General features: G+C 44.6%; 1 protein-coding gene across 2 annotated transcripts in view; it reads left to right on the top strand.

Moving 5' to 3' along the window:
- SLC9A7 (solute carrier family 9 member A7) overlaps positions 1-14,766 on the top strand; it is a 174,351-nt gene that overhangs the window by 146,583 nt on the left and 13,002 nt on the right. For both annotated transcript variants that reach the window (XM_008272522.5, XM_008272523.5), the window contains 2 exons: positions 293-356; positions 11,489-11,571. In XM_008272522.5, the coding sequence (XP_008270744.2) occupies positions 293-356; positions 11,489-11,571 (147 nt within the window). The remainder of the gene's footprint in view (positions 1-292; positions 357-11,488; positions 11,572-14,766) is intronic.

The raw sequence follows: 14,766 nt of genomic DNA, 5'->3' as shown, positions 1-14,766 counted from the left end.
TCGTGGTGCAGACAGCTAGATGGACAGTTTGCCAGCACATGCCAGTTTTCCAGAAGCCTGGCTTGGGCATACGCACACAGGACTTAGCAACCGTCCGACCCTCTGGGATCTGATGTGCTATGTGACTTCTCTCATGACTTTTGCATGACAGCCTTCCTCTCCTTTTAGCTAACCACTGCTTCTACTTCGGGAAGATGCTCAGCCTCCTGGCTACTTGCAGCCAGCATGGCTGTCACGAGTCAAGCTAATCCTTTCTGTTTTTCTCCTTGTCTTCTTCCCTGGTGACCTTTAGAGTTGGTGTTGATCCAGACCAAGACCCACCACCCAACAATGACAGCTTTCAAGTCTTACAAGGGGTAAGTCACAAGAGGTGCTTCTTTCTGTGGAAACCATAATTTAAAATAGTTAAAATTCACTGAGCATTTGTAACACACTAGATACTTCACCTGGATTCTCTCACTGTGATCTCGACAACAGCCTTATGGATGGGTACTGTTATCCTCATTATCTATAATAGGAACTGAATTTTTTAATTTGAAAGGAGAAAGAAAAAATGAGAGGGACAGGGGAAGAAGGGGGACTGAGCTCTAACCTATCCTTTGATTGACTGCCCCATTGCCTGCAACAGCCAGGACTGGGCTGGACCGAGTCTGGGAGCTGGGAACTCCATCAAGGTCTCCCGTGTGGGTGGCAGAGACCCAATTGCTTGAGGCATCACCGCTTTCTCGCAGGGTCTGCATTAGCAGGAAGCTGGAGTTAGGAGCTGGAGCTCAGAATTGAACCCAGGCACTCCAGTATGGGACATGGGCATCCAAATCAATGTCTTAACTGCTAGTCCAAATATCCACTCCTAGAAGCTGAATTTTGAGAGCTTAAGTGAGTCATCTAAGAGCAGAGAATTAATCTTCATTCTTAAACAACATATTTAGGGGATGGGCTGCCTGGAAAGAGTTTTTAGGCCAAGTCCTTAACTCCCTAATTTCCAAGAATGGGTATACTGATTCTGTAACTAGTTCTGAGTCTATCAGTAGTGCCTGGGAGGGGAAAGGCAGGGATATGATTTGACTCCCCTGCTCAAATAATCTGAGGAAGAGAGGAAAGACGCTGGCTGAATGCAGGCACTCTTATTCCTCTATTCCTGGGATCCTCTGGGTCAGGAGTTTGGAAGGGGCATTTCAGGGACAGCTTGCTGCCTTCATTCCATGAAGTCCAATGGCTGGGGGGCTGGAATCATCCAAAGGCTCATTTTCTCATCTGTCTGGCACCTGGACTTGGAGGACATGAAGACAAAGACCATGGACTGGGATGTCCACAGGTGGCTTCTCCACATGGCCTCAGAGTAGTCAGCCTTCTTAAGTGTCCCAGCAATTGAGGTGGAAGCCACATTGCCTTTTCTGGCTCAACTGTGAGAATTTCACAGTATTGCTTCTCTGGCTTTCCGTGGGTTAGGAATGCATTCCTGGGGCCAGCCCAGATCCCGTGGCAGGGAATAGAGACCATGCCTTCTGGGTGGGAAAAGTGTCCATGAATTTGCAGGCATGTTTTATAGCTACCATGTGATTCTGTGTGCCTGCCAGGATGATTTTATCTCCAGGTTTTTCTCCTACCCCAGGTTGACGTGTCCTAGGCAGAAATGTGTTTCCAAAATATTATTTATTTGGCCTTGGGAGTCAAGAACATTCTTGTCTGGCATCAGATAGCCAGTGCTGAGCAGGGTGTATGGCCTGTTGGGAGCTTGATAAGCATTTGATGGGCAGATGGAGGAGTGAGGGAGGCATTGTGGAGCAGGTAACTTCATTGGCCTTATGCTGGCATTGTCTGTGAGACTGGGTAGAGCGTTTCTTTATCTTCCACTCAACTATGTGCGATGCTCATCATGGGATTTACTCCTGAATCCAGTCTACAGACTTCATATTCCATAGGATCTTCTAAATGATTCTACCAACTAATCAGATTTAACAAATCTCAAAAAAATGTGGTGCTGTGTGGGCTCCAGGGATGCCACTGTAGATTTTTGTACTTTCTTTCTCTTTGAGGGTGGTCACAGGCAGATGGGGCATTTGTGGCACAGATACCCATTGTAGGTCTCAGGTTAAAGCAGACAAAGCCATGACCCCCCTCCAAATTCTTGACATTTGGGGAGGAGTTTTTGGTGATCTCCATTGGGGTTTTGGTGTCCACTTAAATAGAGCTAAAGAAAACCTTGGAGATTATGTTGGAATTGGCCATTGTGCCAGCTGAGCACACGTGGTTTCAAATGAGGGGTTTGTCTTGAACATTGGCTATTTGACTCTAACTTTAAGAACTTCAGAAAATGGTTTGGAAACTGCCCGTGGTAACTAATTTAGAGTGTAACGGGGTAGGAGATCTTAAAACTCTCCCTAAGAGCCTCTGGGAGCAGGGAAATATGATGGATGGACAGCTTTATGTCACTAAAGGGAAAATAGTGGCGCTGGCAGGACATCCGCACCCAGTTCCAAAGCATCCTCCACAGAACCGTGGCCAGTTGATATTGGTTTCAACAGAAAAACAGGCTCACAGCAGCTGGATAGCCAGGATTTGGACAGATTTCATCCAAACATCCCCAGGCCTGTTGCTGTTTCCCCTCGCTCCCATCTCTGTGCTCCAGCACCTGTGAAAGGAACTCAGTGAAATGGTTTGGTTGGTTTCACGTAGCAGAACTTCTTGTACACATCGTAAGACCCACACACTGGAAACACTGGATTTGGAATTAGGCTAACACACTTGTTGTTGCTTTTCCCTGGGAATGTCTAAGAAAGCAGCAGGTCCTAAGCGCTGAGGGTGCTGGGCTTTTAGCTATGTGCTGAGCCTCAGGAACCGCCCTGGATGGGCCCGGGTATGGAAACTCAGTGTTCCTGTCGCTTGCAGAGCACTGCACACGAGGCGTTGCGATCAGACTGGCCGCACTTGTGGTGGTCGCACCCCAGTTTGTCAGTCAGAAGCTGTCTCATAGCTTTCCCATGAACTCCTTCCTTCCAAGCCTCACACACAAACTCATGCCCAGGGACCCTCAAATTGAGTTCCACTGACCTTTTGAAAGCCTTTCAAGATTGCTGTCAGACTGGGAAAAAACGGGCGAACTTCAAGAGCTTGGTTCCCCAGGACACCCTCTTAGAAATGACTCATGCCCTGGTGCAGAAAGGGCCTCAATTCTCCAAAACCTCCTGGCCTGACCTTCTTACTCTAGCAAGCCATGAACAGAAGAGCTGGGAGCGCTGCATGGTCACGAGAAGCAGAAAAACACAGAAATAAGTGGACTTCTTGTTTTTGGGTGAAAACCTGGGTTCTTGCAGTTTTCCCTGAAATAGATCCAGGTCACATGTTCAGTGTTGTCATGAAGCTGAAGTCAGTGGTGGGGAAAGTCCAGATGTTTGTTCTCTACGAAAAAAAAAAAGTAAGAAGAGGCAGTTCTCTTTACCTCATTCTCTGAATGATCTGCCCAAAAACAGCGGCGACAACCGAAAAGGAGGATTTGGCAGGAGAGCCTTTCTTATAAGCAGCACGGTTGTCCTCACTGGCTCTGGAAGCCTATGGTTATAAACAGTGTCATGGCTACGGGGCTACAGAATGTGAGGTCATGTGGGAGAAGGAAAGGAACTGTTGGCAGCACTCCTGGCTTGATGTGAGGAAAGCGTAAGAATATCGTGGGCAGGCTTTAGTTTTGTGTCCCTGGCAAGTTTGACTCATTTAGAACAAAACAAGAAAAAGAGAGAAAAAAAAAAAAAACCACAGTTGCTTTGTGTCCCTGGAGGTCTTGGTGACTTTGCAACCAAAACAAAAACAAAGCCCAGCTGGAAACAAGCTGCCCGGTCCAGGGCTGACCTCCCACCCCATTAAAGGGAGGGCTTTTCATGCCAGACCAGACACAGCTGAGATTTCTGTTGGCCGGCCATGCAGATACATCATTCACTTCCTTCCCCAAGTTCACAGAACAACACTCATTGATGAGGCTGCCGTGCAGCAGCTAGGAGTGTGAATCTGAACTTCTGCTGGCTTTATGCTAACAGCAGGACAAGGTCGCCAGCCGGATCTGGATGGAACGTGGAGGAAAGGAAACCACTGTGCCTGCATTGCGTGTGTCTGCCTCTGGGCTGGAAGCTGTCACCTGGTCACCTAAACCCTTAACTTCTTTATAAAATTTTTTAAAAAAGATTTATTTATTTGAGAGACAGAATTACAGAGAGAAGGAGAGACAGAGATAAAGGTCTTTCATCTGCTGGTTCTCTCCCAAAATGGCTGTAATGGCCAGAGCTGGGCCGATCCGAAGCCAGAAGCTAGGAGCTTCTTCCAAGTCTCCCACACAGGTGCAGGGGCCCAACCACCTGGACCATCTTCCACTGCTTTCCCAGGCCACAGCAGAGAGCTGGGTCAGAAGAGGAGCAGCTGGGACACGTACTGGCACCCACATGGGAAGCCCGTGCCACAGGCAGAGGTTTAACCTACTCTGCCACAGCACCAGCCCCAACCTCTAACTTCTAAGAGTTGCTCAGGGGACTCTCAAATGACCACTCTTGGGACCGCCCTCCCCCTTTGCCGTTTACTCCCCGCCTCCCACCCATTGCATCCCTCGGCCCCGTGATTCCCCTTTCTGCTGTTTTCTGTTTTCTAGATGCTCAGAGTCAATCGCCATTCATTTGTTCATGTGACAAATCTTTATTGAGCACTTGTTATATTTCAGACTGTCTCTCATGCTCTGCAAATCCATCCACAATGAGATGCATGAATCTCCATCCTGAAGGGCCTATAGTGACAGCGGCACAAAGGATGAGGGTGGAGAGAGTGGCAGAAGGAGATGGTGGAGGGCCTGGTCTGCTCTTTCCCCAGGAAGCATAGCCTCTCCAGGCTGCTCCGAGTGTCCTGGTGGCTCAGCAGCCCCAGCATCGCCAGGAGCTTGTTAGAAATGCACACTCTCAGGTCTACCCAGCACCAATGAAGCAGGAGCTGCCCGATTCCTAGTCTCCCTGGGGGATCTGTGTGCATTTGAGAGTATGAGAAGTCCTGAGCTAGGCAGTGTGGAGCTCTGGAGAGGGCATTATAAACAGGGAAGGAAACTCAGTGTGTCACCGCCAGAGACTTGCTACCCTATTTTTAAACCCTGTCATTACTCCCTGCTAAGATATCTTAGGCCCATCATCCCAATGATACGGAAATGATCCAACCAAAGGGACATCATGTGCTTTACTCTTCTGCTCTGTATTAGTTTTCTGGGGCTTTTGTAACAGTTTGCCACAAACTGGAAACACAGTGGCTTAAAAACACTGCAGTTTTATTGTCTGACAGTTCCGAAGTTCAGAAATCCGATGAACCCAGCTGGTTTCTCTGCTTCACGTCTCTCAAGGCCAAAGTCAAGGTGTGGCCAGGGTTGGGCAGTGGAGGAGCAGTCACTTGCAGGCTCGTCCAGGTTGTTGGTGGGATTCACTTTGCTGTGCTTGTCAGACTGAGTCCCATGTCCTTGACAGCTGTTGGCCAGGAGTTGTTCTCAACATGGAGTCATATTTCAATCCATTCTTACATAATGTTTGAAGTTTTTTTTTTAAGTCAAGATCATTACAGGGGTAGGCACTTGACCTAGCCACCTCCATCTTCAAAGTCAACAGTAGTGCAGCAGGTCCTTGTCACACTCTGAATCTCTCCTGCCCCTCCTCCACTGCAGCTCTCAGAGACTTTTGCCCCCCTTGTCCACTTCTAAGGGCCCATGTGATTGTATTGGGTCTACTTGGATAACCTTAAGCCCACTCACAAAGCCCCTTTTGCCATGTAATGTAATGTACCCCATCCCTGAAAAAAGTAAACTAGTCTTATTGTAATGATCTTTTCCCCTCCTTTTTGAAGGATTAGAACATTTTTATTTATTTATTTTTTCTAAGTTGAAAGGCAGAGGGATAGACACACAGAGAAATCTTCTATCTATCCACTGGCTCATTCCCCAAATGCCTGGCAACAGCTGGGCCTGAGTCATGCTGAAGCCAGGAACCCCATCCAGGTCTCTCACTTGATTGGCAAGGACCCAACTACTTGAGCCATCACCTCTGCCTCCCAGGGTACACATCAGCTGAAAGCTGGAACCCAGGGCAGGGCCAGGACTTGAACCCAGGTGCTCTGATACGGAATGTGGATATCCCAAGTGGTGTCTTAACCACTAGGCCAAATGCCTACCCCTGTAGTGACCGTGGCTTTAAAAAAAAAAACTTTAAACATTATGTAACAATGGGAATGAAATACAACTCTATGTAGACATGATTATTCATTAGTTCTAGAAAAATTATTTCAAAATTAGAGCTATGTACCACTCCTCAGTTTTCTGACTTGCTTTGTTTCATTACTTTTGTGACTGTGTATTTGTCTGTCTACCTCCTCATGTGGACAGGGTGCTCCTTAAGGGACAGGTGCTAAGTCTCACTTGTCTTTGTGTTCTCAGTACCCATTATGGTGCCTGGCACACAGTAAGTACTCAATGATTGCAGAATAAATAGACCCTCATTATCATATGCCAAAAATGCTAATAAGCAGGGTTGATGGCATTTATTTTCTTGAAGGTGTCTCTCAATTAATAATATCAGTAAAAGATTAGAAATTCCTCATGTAAAAAGCCACACAAGATAGTTAAATGATGTTAATATTGTGTTTCTTCCCCCAGAAAATATGTGCTGGAAATTACATATCCAGTCCTTGGAAATGAACTGAATTAATAATATGAGCTTGAACTGTGTGACAGATATTGTGCTAAATATTTCACAAATATTTAAGCAGCATGAAATTGGTCACATAGCTAGTAAGAAATATGAGTCAGTATTTGTTGAGTGTTTACCACATGTCAGACAATGTGGCAAGTTCTTTAAATCTACAAATCATTTATGCTCTAAAAAAGCAAAACCTCTCTTTTTCTCTATAACTTTCACAACACTTCTAACACCAAACACAGGAGTACTCAAAAAGTTTGTGAAAATGGACTTAAAAGTTGTTTATTTGGATGCAGAAAATGCTTTAAATCTGTGCATAGTTTTTTCACAATGTGCATTTTTCATGAACTTTTTGCAGGCTTCTTGTATGCATGGATTTCAACAATTTTTGCACCACAATAAACATTTTTACATTCTGTTTTTCCATGAACTTTTTGAAGAACCCTTGTATGGGGGATTTTTCAGGTCACCAATGGGTGACCTACAGTTTAATTCAATTCTGACACTACCTGCACAGGGTTAGCTTCAAATTCCAGTAGCTAAGGACTGAGTCCCACAAGACTGCATCTGCTTCACATGCCAGTTGCAGGTCCTGGTTTGTGATCTGTATTTCTGACTATGAGTTGGGGTTCCCATGACTCCCTCCTCAGGTACCATAATTGGCTAGAATGGTTTGCAGAAGTTAAGAAAGTGCTTTGCTTACTGTTACCAGTTTATTATAAAGAATGCGACTCAGAGTGAAATGGAAGCAAAGGATGCGGATTGGGGGGGTGTGTTTGGAGCTGCCAGGCCCTTTTCCGGGCTTGCTACCCTCCCAATGCCTCCATTTATTTGCCAGCTTGGAAGCTTTCCCAACGCTGTGGTTGAGGGTTTTTATGGAGACTCTGTTACGTAGGCATGGTTGAGTCATTGAACACTGGTGATCAGTTCAACATCTAGCCCTTTCCTCCCCAGAAATTGAGGGAAGGGGCTGAAAGTTGCAACTCTCTAAGCACATGATTGGTTTCCCTGGCAACCAGCCCCTTCCTCATTGAGTCACCTCATTAACATAAACTCAAAACTAGAGAATGGTTGAAAGAGGCTTATTATGGATAACAAAAGATGTTCCTTTCACCCTATCACTTGAGAAATTCCAAGGGTTTTAGGAATTTTGTGCCAGGAACCAGAAGAAAGACCAAATAAGTACTTCAGAATAGCACAGCCCCACAATGCCCCTTTAAGGTGGCTACATATTAATATCTCCATTTTACAGATGAAGACATGGAAACAGAAAGGTTAGTTAACTTGCCCAAAGTCACGCAGAAAGGCAATGGCACAGTCAGGATCTGGGTATTCTATCAAGAGTGCCTATGGTATTCATACCTACATCTCTTGGAGTGCTCTGTTGCTTTTTGAAATATTTTTAAGGGAAGCCAAGCTTGTGCCCAGCCTTGATAGATGAATGGGAGCTGACCAGGTAGGTGTTGTGGATAGAAGAAAGTGAGAGGAAGAAAGGATGTTCTAGGCTCTAGAAATTAGCCTGAGCTAAAGACATGGTGTGCAAACTCTTCTGGTGGGAACGCAGGTTTGGCGCAGGGCTGTGACGAGAGAGCAAGTCCCTGCTTTTCCCATGGAAAGCATGGAAATAGAAATCTAAGATACCCTGAGTACAGCCAGGAAGGAGGCCCCAGATGGCCCTTACAGTGACCCCTGCCCGACCCTGGGCCATTTGGAGTCCATAGGAAGGGCCCTTGCGATGTGATAGCAACCCAAATCTTATGGTTAAGCACTTGTTGGTCATCTTCCGGGTCAGTTTAAAAAAATGAGTTCTGTTCCACTGAGCTGCCCAGATCTCCCCAAAGCCACTACATAGGGATTTATCTAAGTTCTTCCTGTACGGGGATTGTGCTTCAGGCACTATCTCTTGGGGTAAGAAGTTGTTTAACAGCCTTTTAACAAAGCCACAGGTTTGATGTGTCCTGATTTACCCCCTGCAGCCTTGAAGCGCTGCCTGTTAGATTACATTTTGGGATTTGCTGTGGAATTGGAGGTCACTTTATCTTGTTTGTGGGTTGCAGGCGTATCTCTTTGTAGCCTGAGAAGACCTTTTGTAGTTTGTCATCCAACAGAAGCCCTTCCTTTGCTTTATTCATTGTAATCGTCCCGCTGGGGGAACCTGAACTTCTCTTGCAGCTTCCTTGGGGTACGATGGAAAGAACTTAACAATGTCAGGGCATGGGAAGTGCATTGTGGCTTCGCAGAAGATGACAGAGTAGGGGTTGTATTTGTTGTTGATTTTTAAAAAGGAATCTTATGGAATAAGTGTCTAAACTTTTCTCCTGTGATCTTGCCTCTGCAGAGATAAGAATTCAAAGCAGAAACAGAAGCAAGGTGCACAAGTGAGAGCAGGATTGATTTAAAGTGAGAGAGTGAGCACACATTCACGCCTGAGCACGGGCCACCCTCCCCCACGGAGATAGACCAGCCACGAGTGGGCTGGAGAGTTGCCTATGAGAGTGTGGGAGGAGGCCAGAGAAGGACCCAAAAGCAAGAGTCAGAGCCAAAAATACAAAAGAGAGGTGGCGGCGGGGGGGGAGGGGGGGCGTTCCCACACGTAACAGTTCCGTTTATGGTGTAGGGGACAGTGCATAATTGAATATACAGATGGGATGCAGTTTGGGTAGGGGTTAGTGTGTGTGAGGCTTTCTGCAGATTTCATGGTATCTCCATTTGGAGCTTGACTTCCAAGCTTGGCCATCATGGCTCCCTCTCCTTTCTGGTGTCAGATATCTGAGACACAGGTGCATCATGCAAAAGTGGGCGTACTGGATTGATAGGTAAGAAAGTAGAGTTATCAGGCAGAAATTGTGAGAAAAAATCTTCCAGCTCACCTATTCCTGCCTAATCTTCTTGCTCTCTCCCCTGTCTCAGAAGGAGTAGAATAATCTGACTTTAGGGGACTTGCATTGTTTCTAATAGTTTATAGTATCCCTTCTGAGGATATTTTATCATTTTGCTCATTTTTTTCTTTCGTAAATTTCTACAGGCACTTCAGACTGAGAGCTTAGAGCCTATCACTCTGAAAGAACCATTTAATTTTCCCATAATGCTATTTGTCAGGTCATTTATTACTTTTCTGCTCAGTCAAGTGGCATTTTGAAATCTTTCTGGAGTTCTCATTGGATTAGCAAATGGAAACATTTCTGTGCCCTCTTTCTTCCATGCGATCTATAAAAATGTAAAATAAAATTGATCTCTGGGGTCTCTCCTTGTTTATATTTCCTCAGCCACAGAAAGGCCTATTTCACTAAGCCATTTCCATATAAGAATGTCCTAAACATTCTTCATATTCCCTGGGGACTCAGTTTTTAAAAATAATCTTTGCTGTTGGGAACTGCAGGAACTTTGATAGTGCTTGCTCGAACTGCCCTCTTTCAAAGTGTCTATATGCTCATCTTCTCAAAGATCTCTGATTAAGCCTTGAGGTGGCTGTTACAGGTAGAATTTACATTCGCTGATTGAGAACTACTTGTCATTTTGGTCCTAGTTTTATTTGATTATCATCAGTTGTCCCTCACTTGCAGAGGTGCCTCCCTCCTATGGATTTAAAGAGAATGTTGTTTTAAAATTACTTCCCAAGCAGTCTGTACTTTCAGAACCTGTTACCCAGTGACATAGAGCCCCAGGCCTGCCCTCAAATTGTTGCAGTCAGTCCAAGTTTTTATATTCATTGTGCTGATTTCTTAAACCAAGCACAGAACATATTTCTAAGCACAGAACATATTTCCAAGCACAGAACATATTCAGATGAATGTTTCATTTTGCAGGTTATTTTGAAAATTAAATGATGGGGATGTTTGAGTCAGAAAGGCGCAAGACAGAGACAAGGAGTTTACTACCTGAAGGTTGATAAAGTAACAGGATTGCTAATTTTGGCTCTGTTTCTCCTGCCTATTGGTGCCATCTTTCCAAAGCTGGTAGGGAAACAAGTTACAGACCTCTTGGAGAACGGTGTAGGTACCTGGGTGAGGACCACAGAGACCCCTTGACTAACTGGTCAGGAGACTCAACAAAGTATGGTTCCCCTAGGCCAGTTTAGAGGATTGGGGGTAGGGATACTGGAATTTGGTTTTAAAAATTTTATGTATATATTTTATTTGTTTGAAAGAGTGTGCTCCACTCTGCTGCTTCACTCCTTAAATGTCCACAACAGCTAGACCCAGGCCAAGCTAAAGCCAAGGGCCCAAAACTCGATCTAGATCTCCCAGGCAGGTAGTAGGGATCCAAGTACTTGAGCCATCATCTGCTCTCTCCCAGTGTCTGCATTAGCTGGAAGCTGGAATCTGGAGTGGAGATTGAACTTGAACCCAAGCACTTTGATGCAGGTGTCCAAGTGGGGTCTCAACTGCTAGGTCAAACATGCTCCTGGAAAGTTGATTTTATGGAAACTTTCTCTAATTTCCTCTATAAGTCAATTCTCACCTGTTAGGAGCTATACTGTCTTAGGGTAATTAACCTTCCAAAAGGCACTTTGTGGAAAATTACAGTAAAAATTCTAGAAGAAATTTTGTACTAGGTTGCATCAATCAAATCTTTTTTTCTTTGGGGATGGTTTTTCTGCATTTGGGGTTTACTTAATTTCTGCTAAAATATTACCTTCTAATAATTCTTTGCAATCTTGGTGATACAGCATGTTTGACTTAGAGCTCTAGATCTATAAAAGTTACAGCTTAGAAAAGAAGTTTTGTTCCCCTTCTTCCAGATTCGTTTTCGACACCTAATCATATTATCTTCTTCTTTGTTCCTAGGACGGTCCAGATTCTGCTGGAGGGAACCGGACAAAACAGGAGAGTGCGTGGATATTCAGGCTATGGTACAGTTTTGACCACAAGTATCCTTTTCAACAGCATTCCCCATGTTTGTGAAATGTTGGTGATAAAATCCTCTCGTTGAGCTGTTGAGGAATGACTTCTGATGAGTGTGCTTGGGCCAGGTGGAGACAGTCCCCTCTTGGGACATGTGCACTGATCATTCAAGCACAGATGGTGCTGGTGAGCCTCTCTCTGGCCAGGAGGAATGTTTACATATCATAGGAGTAGCCAACCCACAGTCTGGTAGACTCCTGTGGCTCTTGAGAGCTTTGTGGCTTTGTGATCACGGGGCCTGTGTCTTCCTAGGTGAATTAGTTAGGATTACCTAATGAACCATGCTGTAGTCAAGAAGGGAAGTAGATCTTCGACAGTTAATCCATGTGGGGAGGATAATTCCTGTTTGAACTTGGCCAAGTCTGCTCTTGCATGATCTGATACGGACATAACTGGGCTGCATGCAGGATAGAACCTATTCTAGTAGATTCGCCTAGTCTCAGGTGAAAATAAAAAATCAAAAAATTAAACCCTCGTTGTTTCTTAAATTGACATAACGATAAAATGGGCTGGTAGCCTATTATATATGATATTGATGTCTTCAAAAATGTTTAAAAATTTATATTAAAGTACACAAATCATAAGTGCTCAGTGAATTATCACAAATAAACACAGTCTTGGCCGGCGCCACGGCTCACTAGGCTAATCCTCCGCCTGTGGCGCTGGCACCCCGGGTTCTAGTCCCAGTTGGGGCACTGAATTCTGTCCTGGTCGCCCCTCTTCCAGTCCAGCTCTCTGCTGTGGCCCAGGAAGGCAGTGGAGGGTGGCCCAAGTGGTTGGGCGCCTGCACCCGCATGGGAGACCAGGAGGAAGCACCTGGCTCCTGGCTTCGGATCAGCGCGGCGCCGGCTATAGCAGCCATTTGGGGGTGAACCAAGAGAAGGAAGACCTTTCTCTCTGTCTCTCTCTCTCACTGTCTAACTCTGCCTGTCAAAAAAAAAAATAAAAAAAAAAATAAACACAGTCTTTTAACATCAGACTGGCCAAGAAATGAAGAAATGCAGGATGTAACTGTTACTCCTCTTCGTTTTTCCCAAATGTAACCACTCTCTTCATTTCTAACAATACTTAAGTAGTTTTACCTGTTTTCCAAATGAATTATACAGTATATGTGTTTTGGCAACTTGTCCATTTGGACCAGCTAGTCTAGGTGATTTATTCAAGAATGTTGTCCGGAACAACTGAAGAGGTACTTCCTGTGGCAGCAGGGCAACTGGTAGCTGTTCATTTCCTCTCCAGGCCCTGGAACTTTAAAGAAAATAGAAACAGAACCTGGAGCTAGCTTGGTAGAGAAACGAATCTTGAGAATACCAAAGATATTTTTCCCCAGGGTAATTCCTGCTACTTTGGCCAAGGGAGGAGTCCCCAATCTGCCTGACGATCTGACAAATTAAATACATGATGGTGGGGAGTGTAGAAGTAGTTAAATAATTTTGAATATTTACTTTTTAATTTTTGTAATAAACTCCTTTGGGAAACTTAAGTATGTAGCTTTTCTAGTCATGACATAAGAGCAGATTATTAGAAAAAAAGAGTAACCCAAACAAGAGGGAGTTCTTGGGAATGAAAAATAAAGTTTCTGAAATCAACACTTCAAAATTTAATGGATAGTTTAACAACTGGACGTTGGGGAAAATCCAATTGTTGGTCTAGAAAATAAAGTTGAGAACAAAAATTCCAAGAATTAGAGCAAAAAGTCAGAGATATATAAGAGAAGAGTTTCAAGATGTAGCAGTGAGATCCACATAGTGCAAATCATTTAACAGGATCTGAAAGTATGTTGACTGTGGGGGAAAAGAAGTAATAAAGAAATAATGGAAGAAAAATTCTCTTAGCTAAGAAAGACATTTGCTTTCAGAATGCAAGATCCTAGAAAGTATGTGTAAGATGAATGGATACTTTCTGAGAAACTTTAAGACTTGCAGGGAGCTGGCGTTGTGGTGTAACAGGTTAAGCTGCCACCTGTGATGCCAGCATCCCATATGGGCACCAATTTGAATCCTGGATGCTCTACTTATGATCTAGCTCCCTGCCAATATGCCTGGCAAAGCAGTAGAAGATGACCCAAGTACTTGGGCCCCTGTACCCATGTGGGAGTCCTGGATGAAGCTCCTGGCTCCTGGCTTTGGCTGGCCCAAACCTGGCCATTGTGGCCATTTGGGGAGTGAACCAGCAGATGGAAGATCTCTCTCTCTCTCTCCATTGCTCCCTCTATTTCTCTGTAACTCAGCCTGTCAAATAAATAAATATATTTTTTAAAAAAGAAGACATTCTAATTTTTCTTTAAAATAAAAAAAAAAACTTCTAAAGGGAAAAAGGAAAACTCCAAAGGACAAGATTCAGACTTCTCATTGACAAAATTGGATATTATAATACAATAGGACAGTGTCTACAAAGTTCTAGGATTAAAAAAAAAGTGAACCTAGAATTCTACACCTAAACTGTAAATCAAAAATGAGAGACTAAGGAGGGAGGCTTTCAGATGAGCAAGAATACAGAAAATGTAAATGTAAATGATTGTATACTTAAAAATTGCTGGAGGAGTTTAAGTGTTTTCACCACAAAATGCCAGCCATGTGAAGTAATGCAAGTTAAGTAGCTTTATTAAGTCATTTAATAATGTATACGTATCTCGGCCGGCGCCGCGGCTCACTAGGCTAATCCTCCGCCTTGCGGCGCCGGCACACCGGGTTCTAGTCCCGGTCGGGGCGCCAGATTCTGTCCCGGTTGCCCTTCTTCCAGGCCAGCTCTCTGCTGTGGCCCAGGAGTACAGTGGAGGATGGCCCAAGTGCTTGGGCCCTGCACCCCATGGGAGACCAGGATAAGTACCTGGCTCCTGCCATCGGATCAGCGCGGTGCGCTGGCCGCAGCGCGCCGGCCACGGCGGCCATTGGAGGGTGAACCAACGGCAAAGGAGGACCTTTCTCTCTGTCTCTCTCTCTCACTGTCCACTCTGCCTGTCAAAAAAATTAAATAAAAAAATTAATAATGTATACATATCTCAAAACGTCATTTTGAATATGATAAATATATACAACTTTTGCTTGTCAGTTAAATACCAGAAAGTTTAGCACCATGCCAACACTAGAAGAGAACTTAAGGAATCAATGTTGGAGAAAAATTGTGATTGTTGCAACCCAAGGTTGGTGAATATAGTAAAA

The sequence above is a fragment of the Oryctolagus cuniculus genome, chromosome X (assembly GCF_051225735.1).
Source record: "Oryctolagus cuniculus isolate XC-2025 breed Fujian yellow rabbit chromosome X, ASM5122573v1, whole genome shotgun sequence".
NCBI lineage: Eukaryota > Metazoa > Chordata > Mammalia > Lagomorpha > Leporidae > Oryctolagus > Oryctolagus cuniculus.
The sequence above is the reverse complement of the archived record's forward strand: the minus strand, read 5'-3'. Positions and strand labels throughout refer to the sequence as shown.